Source organism: Hyalella azteca, unplaced genomic scaffold (genome assembly GCF_000764305.2).
Source record: "Hyalella azteca isolate HAZT.00-mixed unplaced genomic scaffold, Hazt_2.0.2 contig8052, whole genome shotgun sequence".
Lineage (NCBI taxonomy): Eukaryota > Metazoa > Arthropoda > Malacostraca > Amphipoda > Hyalellidae > Hyalella > Hyalella azteca.
In genome coordinates, this window is record NW_025938158.1 from 23,942 (window position 1) to 40,765 (window position 16,824).

General features: G+C 34.9%; 1 protein-coding gene across 1 annotated transcript in view; it reads left to right on the forward strand.

Annotated features, from left to right (window-relative positions):
* The window catches only part of LOC108678681 (serine/threonine-protein kinase unc-51), a 62,104-nt gene that overhangs the window by 14,117 nt on the left and 31,163 nt on the right, over positions 1-16,824 (forward strand). Inside the window, exons 3-6 of the mRNA XM_047881470.1 lie at positions 2,192-2,242; positions 8,547-8,579; positions 13,603-13,645; positions 16,130-16,252. Of these exons, the coding sequence (XP_047737426.1) occupies positions 2,192-2,242; positions 8,547-8,579; positions 13,603-13,645; positions 16,130-16,252 (250 nt within the window). The remainder of the gene's footprint in view (positions 1-2,191; positions 2,243-8,546; positions 8,580-13,602; positions 13,646-16,129; positions 16,253-16,824) is intronic.

Genomic DNA, 16,824 nt, shown 5'->3' on the forward strand with positions numbered 1-16,824 from the left:
GCCAACTTTTGGTGTGCGTGATGTACGCAGGCGTAGTGATGTACGCAGGCGTAGTGATGTGCGCAGGCGTAGTGATGTACGCAGGCGTAGTGATGTACGCAGGCGTAGTGATGTACGCAGGTGTAGTGATGTACGCAGGCGTAGTGATGTGCGCAGTCGTAGTGATGTACGCAGGCGTAGTGATGTACGCATGCGTAGTGATGTGCGCAGTGATGTACGCAGGTGTAGTGATGTACGTCTGTAGTGTGAATGATTGAATGATGATGTTATGTGCATAAGACCGTACGACAAACAACGTACAAGTAAATGACTTCCTGTATATACATTTCATTCATAATTCTGTATACGTGTTTGCTTAGCCCTGTGTTCAGTGTGATGAGTTTAAACGCCTTCGATATTGTTTTCTTTGTGACCACTCATTCAATTTAGAATATTTCAGCTAAATTATTGTCTCATTACAATTATGTTAAGACTTTAATATGCTACTCTCAGAGGCAATAGGGACCGTAGAGCTGTTATATCTTACAAATCTTACGAATAATCGAATTATGTATCGAATAATCGAATCGATAGTATCTTACGAATAATCGATTAATATGGACAAAGTAGAACGTCGCACCTGCCTCGATTTTCCCATTAATAGGTTCATTATTCTGTATGTTAATGTGGTAAAAAGTATTATTCTTGTCCGCATTACGGCCCAATATAATATATAAAAAAACATGGGCAAATTAGTGGTGGATTCTAACTATAATGTTCGAACAGCTGACGCAATAATCTGCCCAAGACTTAGCAGTGTTTTCTTGCAGAAATTCTCGAGATGTGGCACCGTTGCAAGGCCTGTTCTTGCAACAATTTTGGAGATGTGGCAACGTTGCAATGACGTTTAAAAGGGTGGTGCTCCCTGCCGTGTTGCGACGTTGCCAAGTCTCCGCATCAAAACAAAGCTGTGCAATTGTGCCACATCTCAAGTGCAAGTGTGCCACATCTCGCGTGCAAGAGTGCCACATCTCGCGTGAATAGCGTTCACGTTTGTCAACCTTCACCCAAATGTTACTCACAACACTAGCACTTGTCTATGCTTGATCATTGCTGCTGTCGTGCGAAATTTTAGAGCGTTCATGGCATGCAATATTATAGTTGAGATGGTGAACGAAGTTGTGATGGTGAACGTAGTTGTGATGGTGAACGAAGTTGTGATGGTGAACTTAGTTGTGATGGTGAACGAAGTTGTGATGGTGAACGAAGTTGTGATGGTGAACGAAGTTGTGATGGTGAACGAAGTTGTGATGGTGAACGAAGTTGTGATGGTGGTCAGGAACGCAGCTAGTGCAACATGGCGTCACCCAGCTGACTCCTTCTCGCCTTTTTGTCACCTCCCAATTATTGCTGGTTCCCTTTCTTCCGTTTAAGTTCTTACGTTATTTCTACTACTTAATTACCAGTTTACCGTATTTTCACATTTTCCCTGGAAGTATTTTTCTCAAATAAATACCGATGTCATTCACTCTTTTTGTCGATGCAATACCAGTCTATTTTTCATACCTAACATTATTTCTATATTTTATCTTTTTCCTTGTCTTGCTATTTTCCTAAGTCGTTGTCAGAACGAACGAAGAAATGAGCCTCACGAACACAACGAAAGCACCAACACGCCTCACGAACACACCTAATCACGAAATTAATACAATTCATTTCTATTATTAATTCTAATACGATTTCTATATATTATTAATATTAGTACAATTTATTTATATTATTTTGTATCAATAAATCTTCTATATCAATTCGATTTCTATATATTATTATATTTTCGATTTGTATGTATTATTAGTAGCAATTCCGTTTCTATGTATTATTAATATTATTTCTATTTCTACATATTATTAATATTAATACGACTCATTTATATTAACATCAACATTAATACGATTTCTATCTATTAATAATATTAATACGATTCATTTATATTATCAATATCAACAAGTCTTCAATATATTATTAATAATAATAAGACTTATATAAATTATTAATATCAATACGATTTCTATATATTATTTATATCTGTACGATTCATTTATATTAGTACGTTTTCTCTGTATTATTAACATCAATACGATTTATTTCTATTAATATAAATAAGTTTTCTATACATTTTTAACATTAATAATATTAATTTTATCACTCTCAGGAGCTGACAGAGCTGCAGCATGAGAACGTCGTGGCACTGCTCTCCTGCCATGTGAGTTACATTCATTCAGTCATTCACTTCTTCACCTCATGTATTAATTCAATTTTGAGTGTGTGAATGTATACTATACATTTGTTAGATCATGTATTAATTCAACTGTGTGTGTGTAAATGTATACATTTGTATGTGCGTCTGTGTGTGTGTTGTTCTAACCAGCGTGGCCTGGGGCTGTAACGTCCAGCATTTTAAATAATATACAAATTCTGTATATTTTTCATTCATTTACGTACAATTCTAATGAATTTACATCAAGGTATTTATTAAATGTGTATGAAATGACAATGAAAAACGGAGTTGTAATACGTTAATTGTTATGTATCGTAGTAAGCATTAATTCATTTATGTGAAATTCTAATAAATTTGCATTAAGGTAATTTGTAAATATGTGTAAAAATGGCACTGAATAAGCGGAGTTTTTAACGTTTTATATTGCGTAAAGTTAAGCAATTAAGTTTCTCCTGTTCTTGTCTGCTCTGTTCATTCACTCAGACAAACGAGTGGGACTTTGTCCCAATAGCGATACACTGTCTGCCTCTGTGTGGGTTATCTTGACTCTGTTCATCTGCTGGCCTGACATAGAGCGTATAGTTGGTCTGACGTCAGCTCTCTGCTTCTGTTGTGGGTGATGAAGTGTCACTGTGTGGAAAGTTTGACCCGCACATTTGTGTGAGTATTCAGTCCTTCTGTCTCCTTGTTTTGTGTGAATGTAAATAATAACCGTACTTAAATATAATGAATGGACTTATATATAATGACCGTACTTATCTAGTGACCGTACTTATATGCTGATCGTACTTGTATAGTGGCCGTACTTATGTAGTGACCGTACTTATGTAGTGACCGTACTTATATACTGACCGTACTTGTATAGTGGCCGTACTTATGTAGTGACCGTACTTATGTAGTGACCGTACTTGTATACTGACCGTACTTGTATAGTGATAGTACTTATATAATGACCGTACTTATATAGTGACCGTACTTATATACTGACCGTACTTATATAGTGGCCGTACTTATATAATGGCCGTACTTATATAGTGACAGTACTTAAATAGTGACAGTACTTATATAATGACCGTACTTATATAGTGACCGTACTTATGTAGTGACCGTACTTATATACTGACAGTACTTATATAGTGGCCGTACTTATATAGTGACCGTACTTATATAGTGACCGTACTTATATACTGACCGTACTTGTATAGTGGCCGTGCTTATATAGTGACCGTACTTGTATAGTGGCCGTGCTTATATAGTGACAGTACTTATATAGTGACAGTACTTAAATAATGACCGTACTTGTATAGTGGCCGTACTTATATATTGACCGTACTTATATAGTGACCGTACTTATATAATGACCGTACTTATGTAGTGACCGTACTTATGTAGTGACCGTACTTATATAATGACCGTACTTATATAGTGACCGTACTTATGTAGTGACCGTACTTATATACTGACCGTACTTATATAGTGACCGTACTTATATACTGACCGTACTTATATAGTGACCGTACTTATATAGTGACCGTACTTATATACTGACCGTACTTGTATAGTGGTCGTGCTTATATGTCACATGCAATACCTAGTCAGGGTTAAATTCAAACACCTCTTACACTATTGTAAATAATGACCGCTCTTATATATGTGTCAATATATACGCGTCAGGGCTAAATTTAAACACCTCATACACCATTCATCAATAGGGGAACCTCAAGTAAAACTCCACCGTACTATACTTGAGTGCTGTGCCAAAAATGTCGCTATATATATATAATTTCACTCTCGTATGCGGTTTTGTTATACTTTTCCATCGTAGTTAATTCAGCAGAGGTGATAGCGGTTATACCTGCAATGCAATATCAATAAAACATTATTTAAATTGATGCATATGCATTGTGCAGATTACTTGTATAATGCAGACTGTAAATATACTATTTATAGTTGCATTCGATGTATTAGAGCGAATTACAGTTCAAATTGAGAGTGATGGCGATCAACTGTTTTCTGGCGAGGATATTGTTTTCTGTTGACGTTTTAACGTCGTGTTTTACGAAATATTAATTGTTGTCTGGGCCGTTCGTTCATAGTTCTGGGCTACTAACGTACCATCGCTGAACAAATTAATTATTATGACGGATTTCAGACAGGAGCTGTTCATTAATTGAGATATAGGGGCTATATGGCGGTGCCTTGAATTGTATAGGCCTTCAATATTATAACAACATATTCAATATATTCCTCACGCAACACGCACAGTAACGCCTTGATAACAACGTATTCAATGATAACAACATATTCAATAGTAACAACATATTGAATAATAATATATTCAACAATAATATAATATATTCAATAGTAACAACATATTGAATAATAATATATTCAACAATAATATAATNCCTTCAATATTATAACAACATATTCAATATATTCCTCACGCAACACGCACATTAACGTGTTAATAACGAAGTATTCAATGATAACAACATACGGTATTGAATAATAATGTATTCAATAATAACAACATATTCATTAATAACATTCAATAATAACAACATATTGAATAATAATGTATTCAATAACAACAAGATATTCATTAATAACATTCAATAGTAACAACATATTGAATAATAATATATTCAATTATAACAACAAATTCAATATATACCCACGCGATGGTATAGACGGCTTTATAGGAAGCGACTCCATTCGTCCATTTAACCGTTGCTGAATTTATTATTAAATGTTATTCATTTCGTCATTGCTTGGTAACGGCTAGTATATAATACAAATAAATGAATAACTTATCATTCACAGCGTTTCAGTGACCACTTCATTTTTCATGTGGTTAATTACAAATCATGTGGTTCGGTCTATTGAAAAAAAAAATAAGAAAATTGTCAATAAAACGAATTCTCTGGTCTTCAACGAAACCTGCTTAAAAAATTTAAAATTGGCAAATAAATTCTGGAATCATTTATTTTTATTGCGTCGCGCTGTAGTCTCGCTATAGTTATTGCCAATAAAACGAACTTGCTTAAAAGAAATTACAAATTTGCAGATAAATTCTGGAATCGTTCATTTATATTGCGTCGCGCTGTAGTCTCGCTATAGTTTGGCTGGCGCGGCCTTGAGTCGACTCGGGAGCTGTCTGGTGTGATCTGCTCTTCCGGACTGACATGCGGCAACATGCGTGTTGTTGCTGCTACATGCGTGTAACATGCGTGTTGTTGCTGCTACACGCGTGTAACATGCGTGTTGTTGCTGCTACATGCGTGTAACATGCGTGTTGTTGCTGCTACACGCGTGTAACATGCGTGTTGTTGCTGCTACACGCGTGTAACATGCGTGTTGTTGCTGCTACATGCGTGTAACATGCGTGTTGTTGCTGCTACATGCGTGTAACATGCGTGTTGTTGCTGCTACACGNTTGCTCTTACATGCATGTTATTTATGTAACATGCTGTTACTGCTCTTACATGCATGTTATTTATGTAACATGATTGTTACTGCTCTTACATGCATGTTATTTATGTAACATGATTGTTACTGCTCTTACATGCATGTTATTTATGTAACATGATTGTTACTGCTCTTACATGCATGTTATTTATGTAACATGATTGTTATTGCTCTTACATGCATGTTATTTATGTAACATGATTGTTATTGCTCTTACATGCATGTTATTTATGTAACATGATTGTTATTGCTCTTACATGCATGTTATTTATGTAACACGATTGTTTTTTACTGCTCTTACATGCATGTTATTTATGTAACACGATTGTTATTGCTCTTACATGCATGTTATTTATATAACATGATTGTTTTTTACTGCTCTTACAAGCATGTTATTTATGTTACATGATTGTTACTGCTCTTACATGCATGTTATTTATATAACATGATTGTCACTGCTCTTACAAGCATGTTATTTATGTTACATGATTGTTATTGCTCTTACATGCATGTTATTTATGTTACAAACAACAATTAACTTCCTGCCAGAAGCAGTTGTCACGAGCAGATCTGACCTCGCTAGTTACACTTGTGTTAACTTCATACGAATTCGTGATTTACATACATATGACGAGCATCCGCGACATGCAAGGATGAAATTTTGTTTTATTTGCATATGCTGTGAAAATTGTCTGGGTTTTAATAGTAAAAAATAATGAATTTCGGTAAAAAATAATCCATTATCGGTGTATTAATTGAGCTTGTTGTAATCTATACGCTCGCGATTCTTCTGGGAGATTGTTTCTCCAGAAACAATCTGCCAAAGCTTCACAATATATTGCGAGACATTGGTTTATTTCGAAACGTACCTTGTTTAATTATTTAAAAATGATTAGCAAATATCTTTAAATGTGTGGAGTTTTAACTAAATTAGCCTTTATTACAGACAACGCGGCCCTATTTATCGAAATTTCTTTCACTAGTCGCTACTGCAGATAACGGATCCCTATGTCTGCAGCCGTATATATCTGCAGTAATTGTACTATATATAGCTGTAGCATGCTGCTGTGTAGAGCACAACATATTGTACAGTTGTATTCTGTAAACACACTTCAAAACCTCCTGGAATACAGGGCCTATACTTTCAAAAAAAGTTAAGAGATCGTAAGTTCATCAGCCAATCATTGACGGCCTTTCAAGCAAAATCCACCAATCACAGATAAGAAAATAGAGCGTAAGTACTTACGTTCACTTAGCGAGTTTTGAAAGTATGGCCCCTGGTTTGCACAGAAATTTGAGACTGTCGCAGTGTGCTGGAAATATCATCCGTATACCTAAACCGCTGAGCTTGCTCGTGACGATAGCTATACCGCTCCTATATACCTGTTCTTATATGACAGCACTACAGCTCCTATATACCTGCTCTTATATGACAGCTTACTTACTATACCCACAGCTGTAACATCATTGATATACCTGCTATAGCAACCACTGCGCCCTCTCATATACTGTACCTGCTTCTATAGGACAGCTCTATACTCACCTATAACTGTAACATCATTGATATACCTGCTATAGCAACCATTGTACCCTACCATATACCTGCTCCTATAGGACAGCTCTACTCACCTATAGCTGTTACATCATTGATATATCTGCTATAGCAACCACTGGACCCTACCATATACCTGAAATCACTTCCTGTGTGGCCCCTGACTTTTTATGTCGTTTTTACTTTTTTGCTGCACGCGTCCGTTGTGAACGGCAGTGAACTTGACCTTTCCTGGTGCTATATATTGTATAACCTTCTCTGGGCACCACCAGAGGTGCTATATATTGTATAACCTTCTCTGGGCACCACCAGAGGTGCTATATATTGTATAACCTTCCCTGGGCACCACTAGAGGTGCTATATATTGTATAACCTTCCCTGGGCACCACCAGAGGTGCTATATATTGTATAACCTTCCCTGGGCACAGAGGTGCTATATATTGTATAACCTTCCCTGGGCACAGAGGTGCTATATATTGTATAACCTTCCCTGGGCACCCGCGGCCCGCTGTCTCTCTTCCCTCATATTTCTTCAGCTGAGGGCCGTGGGGGAAGAAATAAAATGTCGCGTGTGCTTTTATGAGTAATTTTTCTGTGTGGAGATGATTGTTTAGTGTATTGTTTAAACATACAATAAATGAAATGTTTCATTTTATGAGTAATTTTACTGTGTGGAGATGCATCAGTCGGCCATGAATGTTTTGTGTATTGTTTAAACATACAATGAATGAAATGTTTTACCGTATGAGTAATTGTGCTGTGTGAAGATTCATCCAGTCAGCCATGAATGTTATTTTATTGTTTAAGCATGCAATAAATGAAATGTTTTACCGTACGAGTATTTGTACTGTGTGGAGATGCATATAGTCGGCCGTGAATGTTTAGTGTATTGTGTAAACATACAATAAATGAAATTTTTCATCGTCTTAGAAATGCAGGAGTGCGAAGATGAGAGGAAGGATGTTTGTTTCGTGTTCAGTTTCTGATGTAAAGCTGGTAACTCTCGTATTTATCCTCAGTTTAAAGTATGAAATAATTTGTATTGCTATTAATTCTCTATTTAAACATACCGATTTGTTAATGAAATAAGTACCTATTCAAAATTTAAATGATCTCAGTTTCAATCATATATGACAATGGCTGTCATGAAGTATAAGCAATATGAAGCTTACGTACGTTATTATTATACGAAATTTCTAAACTAATGTGGAAACGTTTTTATTTATTCGATATTTCAACTAATGTGGAATTTTGTCTTCTTTACAGGAGACTCCAACGCACGTACATCTCGTCATGGAGGTAAGCGCTTCCGTTATGCACTAGTGATATGCACTAGTGGTTGAAGCACTAGCGGTTGAAGCACTAGCGATATGCACTATCGGTTGAAGCACTAGCGGTTGAAGCGAGCGGTAGCATTTTGATCGTGCAGATCAGCGATTTATTTTGTTTAGCCCAAGATTACCATGAACAAAAACATGCCTTCAAGCTCATTCATGAATTCTGCACCATTTTTGTGGGAAGTTTTGCATCGTATAGGAGAAGTGTTGATACAAAGGCACAAACTCGCGTGCGTCGCCAATATAATGTTTGGTGTTGTGTTACGGTTAACCAGCTACGGTTAACTATCTACGGTTAACCAGCCACGGTTAACCTGCTACGGTTAACCAGCTACGGTTAACTAGCTACGGTTAACTAGCCACGGTTAACTAGCCACGGTTAACTAGCCACGGTTAACTAGCCACGGTTAACTATCTACGGTTAACCAGCCACGGTTAACCTGCTACGGTTAACCAGTTACGGTTAACTATCTACGGTTAACCAGCCACGGTTAACCATCTACGGTTAACCAGCCACGGTTAACCATCTACGGTTAACCAGTTACGGTCAATGCTTCGTCTTCCTACATCATTAAGGCTTGTCCTTGAGGCTTTGAACCTTCGCTCACGGTAATGACGGCGATTTCTTAAAAAAAGACAATTTCTACAGTAACATTACTTGTTAATGCGGTTACCAGCATCAGCGATACCATGAGATGATGTAGGCTTCGGAGGGCCGACCTGCTACAAAATATTTTGTTCAGGTCGCGTTCAAAATTTTGTTTTGTTTTGTTCGCGCTCAAAATATTTTGCGTTCAAAAGATTTTCCGTTCAAAAGGTTTCGCGTTCAAAATATCAAACGTTTAAAAGATTACGCGTTCAAAAGATTCCGCGCTCTAAAGATTTCGCGTTCAACAGATTACACGTTCAAAAGATTGCGCGTTCAAAAGATTTCACGTTCAAAAAATTTCATGTTCAAAGATTTTACGTTCAAAAGATTGCGCGGTAATACTTATAATACGGTAAACTAAAAACAAAATGAATGACTGGAATGCTGGGTAATATAAAAATATAATATTAAATAATATTAAATAAAATAACATTAAATATAATTATTAAAATTAATAATATAATATAATTATTAAAATTAATTATTTAATATATATTAAAATTAATATTATTAAATATATTTAATATAATATTAAGTATATGAATATAATTTTAACATTAATTAAATTACATTAAATATAATACGGTAAACTAATACAAATCTTTGCACAACTGTAATGCGTGATCTGAAAGTGCCTGCGTTGCTGCATGCGCTCCAGCCTGTGATGTGAGGGTACTAACCCCCTCATCGTGATGACGAGTGATGGTCTCACCATATCTCACTTATCATCATCACGAGTTGGCTGAGCTTATAGTGAGATCCTCGTCATTATTGTGACACGTCGTGATGACGAGTGTGATGTATTGTGACGAGTGATGACGAGTGTGATGACGAGTGATGGTCTCACCATATCTCACTTATCATCATCACGAGTTGGCTGAGCTTATAGTGAGATCCTCGTCATTATTGTGACACGTCGTGATGACGAGTGATGGTCTCACCATATCTCACTTATCATCATCACGAGTTGGCTGAGCTTATAGTAAGATCCTCGTCATTATTGTGTCATGTGTTATTTACTCTATTAAATTGTACGTGCGTAACATTGTACGCTCAGCAGAAGTCATAGTACTGTCTAATATGCGAATACGGCAAACGCAAAGCAATATCTTACGCAAAAGTATACTGAATAATAAAATAATGCTTGTGATATTAATATTATCAAGATTATTATTATTAGATTATGTACAGAATTCTGCTAAAATTATATGGGCGGTAAGTTGATGATACCACGCGTGTTGGAAGTGCAGCAGCCACGTGATGCCCGCATGCTGCACAGCTGCTGTGTTAGGGCGTCTCAAACTGCAGGCTCCTTTGTTTGAGTGTCTCAAACTGTCTGAGCGTCTCAAACTGTCTGACTGTCTCAAACTGTTTGAGTGTCTCAAACTGTCTGAGTGTCTCAAACTGTTTTGAGTGTCTCAAACTGTTTTGAGTGTCTCAAACTGTTTTGAGTGTCTCAAACTGTTTGAGTGTCTCAAACTGTTTGAGTGTCTCAAACTGTTTGAGTGTCTCAAACAGTTTGAGTGTCTCAAACAGTTTGAGTGTCTCAAACAGTTTGAGTGTCTCAAACTGTTTGAGTGTCTCAAACAGTTTCAGTGTCTCAAACAGTTTGAGTATCTCAAACTGTTGCCTTCGCGCCTCTGGAGTTAAATAATAATGAACGAATCAATTCTACATATTAAAATTAAAATTTAAGTTCCAAATAAGTAAGTAGATTATTTTTTAACATGCTTATTAAGCTATAAATTCTGTAAGCTGTACTAATTGATATAGTGCGCTGGAGTTTGTTTTCGTAAACTTTGCACGAGTGTACCCAAATCCATTGACATTCGCACCTCCGTTCTTGGTAGTTTACGGTAGTAAAGTCTGAGGTTCTGTATTTTAATATTTTAAATAATTGGCTGTGACGTACTTGGCAAGTTTATTAATTCGTTATATTTTTATTCTGCTTAACGTTGACTTGTGTTGTCATGACTGCGCTGCGCATAAATGTGCTCTTTGCCATGCGCGTTGTACTCATCACTAATGTTTTTAACAAATTAATATCCTGATGAATAATGCGAATAACTGCCAAATTCGGTAAAATCAAGCAGCATCGTGTTTTTTTAAGTCCTTAAATTTATTGATGATATGTAACCAAAAGTCGATCAATAAGATATGTTTTGGTTCGTTCCAATATTATTCTTCAAACATTAATAATAATCTTGAGAATCCAAAGAACCACAAGTGCGATCAAAAATAATAATGTTCAAATACAGACGGTAAGGAAAATGAGCTGCAATAAAATCGAGCTGTTGTTTTCGCACTGACGTGATAACAATCGAGCTGTTGTTTTCGCAGTGACGTGATAACATCACAGCTATTTGAGGCGATGATTGATTGTTTACTAGATTTGTTGTTTGCTAATGATTTGTTTTTACTAGATTTGTTGTTTGCTAATGATCATATTTTACTGGATTTATTATTAACTAATGAATAATTTTTACTGGATTTATTGTTAACTAATGAATAATTTATGCTGGATTTATTGTTTACTAGTGAATAATTTTTACTGGATTTATTGTTTACTAATGAATAATTTTTACTGGATTTATTGTTTACTAATGAATAATTTTTTCCTGGAAGCATTGCTTACTAATGATTAATTTTTTACTGAATTTATTGTTTACTAATGATTAATACTTTAATTGATTTATTATAATTAATGATTCATTGTTTACTAATGATTCATATTTTAATAGATTCATTTATACTAATTATTTATTTCTTAACAATTATTTAGCGTTTGCCGAGCATAGGGTCGGCGCACGTCGTTCAAATGAAAGACGCGTGCCACACGTCGAGCTCTATTTTATATATACATATATACATATATATTGTATATTGTATATATATGAGAGCAGATGTAACGTAACGCGCTGCCTGTTATGGCAGTCATGGTATTGCTGATATATCTTACTTCTTGAAATATATATTTTATATTTAATTCATACACTGTTAGAAAAAAAACGGTGAAAAAACGGTCCCACTGGCGTTCTAGTGGCCGGTCGCCCCGGGAAAATAAACTGTTTCGCTGTTTTTATCAGATGTTTTATGGATTTCTAGTGTTAAATTAGAATAAAAACGGTGACACGGTGTTTCTTTTCACGTGCCGACCGGCCACTGAAACCCCGGTAATACCGTTAACGGTAATTTTTCTAACAGTGTATTTTTAATTCGTACGATGGTACGAACAGCCAAGTTTCCCCTGGTGAACGCAAAGGCTTGTAAGATATTAGCACGTTGACTACGATTGCTTCATCTTGTACAATTATTTCATTTTTTGTACTTTTTTTAAGCAGGGTTGCCAGACGGTCATTTTTTCTGGACAAATTCCGTGATTTAGTTTTTCTCAATTGCGTTGGCCGGCTAAAATTTATGATAGGGGTACCTACTTCCAAATTAAATTTTAAATACTGCAAAAAGAAAATAAATGGAATTTTTATAGCGGAACCTACAAATAAACTAGTATACATTGAATTATCGGCCTTTTTTTGGCCTTTTTTATTCTCGGATTTGGCCGATTTTAGGCAACCTGAATTGTGTACCACTACCTCCTGGAGAAATACATTTCGTGGTACGCATATGTTTCCAATTCGCAGTCAACGTGCTGAGGAATTTCATTTAACCTATCGGTTAAAATTTACGTGCTAAAGTGGTGGGGTGAAGTGGTTGACATGACATAAATATCCCACACTCCGTATGGGCCGAATAGTGCCTATTTTTATTAGTTTTGCTGCTATAGGATTAACTTAATTAAGCCATCGCATCCTCATCACACATATCTTGCATTGCTGGGCATTAACCAGAATTTAAATCCTAAAAATTCAATCTGGATTTGCTATTGCGAGGTATATCCATGTCCGCTGTCCTAAAATTCACGTGTTTTCGATGAGCGGAAAGTGCGTTTCTTGTGCAAGGTTTTTGAATGCCGTGTGGTCATAATACAATATGTAATATAATGTAATTACACTACATATTGTAATGTAATGTAATTACATTACTTATTGTAATGTAATGTAATTACATCACATAATGTAATGTAATGCAATTACATCACATAATGTAATGTAATGCAATTACATTACTTATTGTAATGTAATGTAATTACATTACTCATTGTAATGTAATGTAAATCAATTGCATTACATATTGTAACGTAATGTAATTAATGGTCATAATTGCTTCTATCAGTTTTCAGTGATCGATGAGCAACGTGGCTCTTAAAATAATTTTTTAGGCTGACATGAATATTTTACATTACCGTACTGTGAATTTCTTGTATTTTTTTTTTCAGTACTGCAATGGTGGCGACCTGGGGGACTATCTCAGCGGTGAGTAATCGTTTATTTTGTTTGTTCAGTTTTTGCAGTTTTTAATATATTTTTCGAAATTACTAAATTATATTATCTGCTCAATTCAGTGCAATCTATTTTAGTTTTCTTTTTTTTTAATTATCCAAGATTTGCTCCATTCCTATGCATCTGTCACATCTTCTATGTACTCAAAACTCAATTTTTATGAATTTATGATATTGTGAATATTATTGATATCCTATATCATACGTATAAACACTTTAATTATAGTGATAATTAATAATTGATCACTACGAGACTCTTGACTTGTAACTAATTACCGAGTAATAAGCAAAAAAGTACGTAATTATATATATATAAATGTAATTATATACGAGGTATTATATAAACAAGAACCAGCGCAATTTTTTCCATTGTTTTCGATTGACTAAAACAATTCTGTTCACTCCAATGCTACATCAGTTAGACGTTTGTTCTCTGGAGGTACAATAGTGTTGTGAATCGGCGGAAATCCTGCAGGATATCCAGTCATATATTGCCTCGTGAAGGGATATTGCCTTTGCTATCCGAACAATTCCTGCGTAAAGCACTTGCTTTATACACTGCGTTCTTACATCAGTGCTATCGTTATTTATACTGCATTACTTATACTGCATTACTTATACTTATACTTATATTATACTTTACGTGTTGATTTACGTTACATATTTTGAATTGGTTATTGACTAGAATTCAAATCCTATAAGAATTTTCTTTTTACTGTATAAGATTAACTCAATGAAAACATGGTCTCCTGATCATATATCCTATATTGGTGGACAATAATCAGAATTTAAATCCTTTCAGGATTTTGAATTGGTTATTGACTAGAATTCATATCCTGTAAGAATTTGCTTTTTACAGTATAGGATTAACTCAATGATAACATGAATTCTTCATCACACATCCTATGTTGGTGGACAATAAACAGAATTTAAATCCTTTCAGTATATGCGCTTTACTGTAGGATTAACTCAATGAAAACATGGTCTCATCACACATCTTGTATCTGTTACTAAACAGAATTCAAATCATATAAGAATTTGCCTTTTACTGTAGGATTAACTCGATGAAAGACATGGGTCTTCAGCACACATCCTGTATTGGTGGGCACTATCCAGAATTCAAATCCTGTAGGGATTCGCTATTTATTATAGGATTAATTCAATGGAGAAATGGTATCCGCATCGCACATTTTGTCTTGAAGGGCACTAACCAGGATTCAAATCCTATAAGGATTCGCTATTTATTATAGGATTAACTCAATTAAGAAATGGTATCCGTATCACACATTTTGTCTTGAAGGGCATGCACTAACCAGGATTCAAATCCTATAAGGATTCGCTATTTATTATAGGATTAATTCAATGGAGAAATGGTATCCGTATCACACATTTTGTCTTGAATTAAGGGCACTAACCAGGATTCAAATTCTATAAGGATTCGCTATTTATTATAAGATTAATTCAATTAAGAAATGGTATCCGCATCACACATTTTGTCTTGAAGGGCTCTAACCAGGATTCAAATCCTATAAAGATTTACCTTTTACTGTAGGATTAACTTAATGGAGATATCGTCTCCTCATCCATCGCACCCATTGCATNATGTAAGAGGGTGCGCAATATATCTAAATATTTGCAATATATGTAAACATATATAGGTAATATATGTAAACATATATAGGTAATATATGTAAACATATATAGGTAATATATGTAAATATATATAGGTAATATATGTAAACATATATAGGTAATATATGTAAACATATATAGGTAATATATGTAAACATATATAGACAACATGTGTAAATATATATAGGTAATATATGTAAACATATATAGGTAATATACGCAAATATATATAGGTAATATATTTATTTTGGGATATTCACCGAAAATTTGGTTTCAACTGGAAGAGATATTTTGGAAACTTCTTTTTCCCAGACGACCGTTATCGTTGCATTTATATGCATGTTATATTTATTCTTTTGTGATATTTATATCAAATTTCTAACCATTTTTTATTTTAATTTTTGAGCAAGTTCACGGATTGCAACTCTATGGTTAGATCATTTTGCTTCTTGTATGGTATTTATTTTACAAAACAATACAATAATTTACTTATTTATTAGGTATTTTTTTATTTTTATGATGATGGCGTCGCAATGCTATTTTTACAAGTATCGTTGATAATAATAATAATAATAATGATCATAAATCATTAATAATAATAATAATGATCATTAATAATAATAATAATGCTCATAAATCATCAATAATAATAATTAATAATAATAATAATTTACCATGCTCATAAATCACTAACAATAATAATAGTGATCATAAATCACTAATTATAATAATAATAATAATAATAATGCTCATAAAACATTAATAATAATAGTATTAATGCTCATAGATCATCAATAATAATAATAATAATAATAATGATGACGGTGTGCAGCGGAAGCGATGCTGGCGATGGCGGCTAAAGGCATCGTGCACCGCGACCTGAAGCCTCAGAACATCCTGCTGTCCCATGACGGCCCGCCATACCCGCCACCCGCCGCCATCACGCTTAAAATAGGTGAGTGTTGCCGCCATACCCGCCACCCGCCGCCATACCCGCCACCCGCCGCCATACCCGCCACCCGCCGCCATACCCGCCACCCGCCGCCATACCCGCCTTTCAACTTTCTTTCATAAAATATGCTATCTATTGAATATTTATTTTTCTTAAATATGCTATCTATTGAATATTTATTTTTTTTTATATATGCTATCTATTGAATATTTATTTATCTTATCTATGCTATCTATTGAATGTCTATTTTTCTCTTGCACTGCAGCTTTTTAACCTAGAGCTTAGTTGAGAATCGGCAATGCGGTCTGTCATTAAATTATTATTATGTTTTAATTAAAAATACACCTCGATACATACGCTTTGTTATGTATATAATATATATATATATATGTATACATGGGTCTCTTTATAACAAAACATTTCTGTGTATGTGTACGGATTAATAATACAACATCATGCCACGTGTATGTTGCACCATGCCACGTGTATGTTGCACCATGCCACGTGCATGTTGCACCATGCCACGTGTATGTTGCACCATGCCACGTGTATGTTGCACCATGCCACGTGTATGT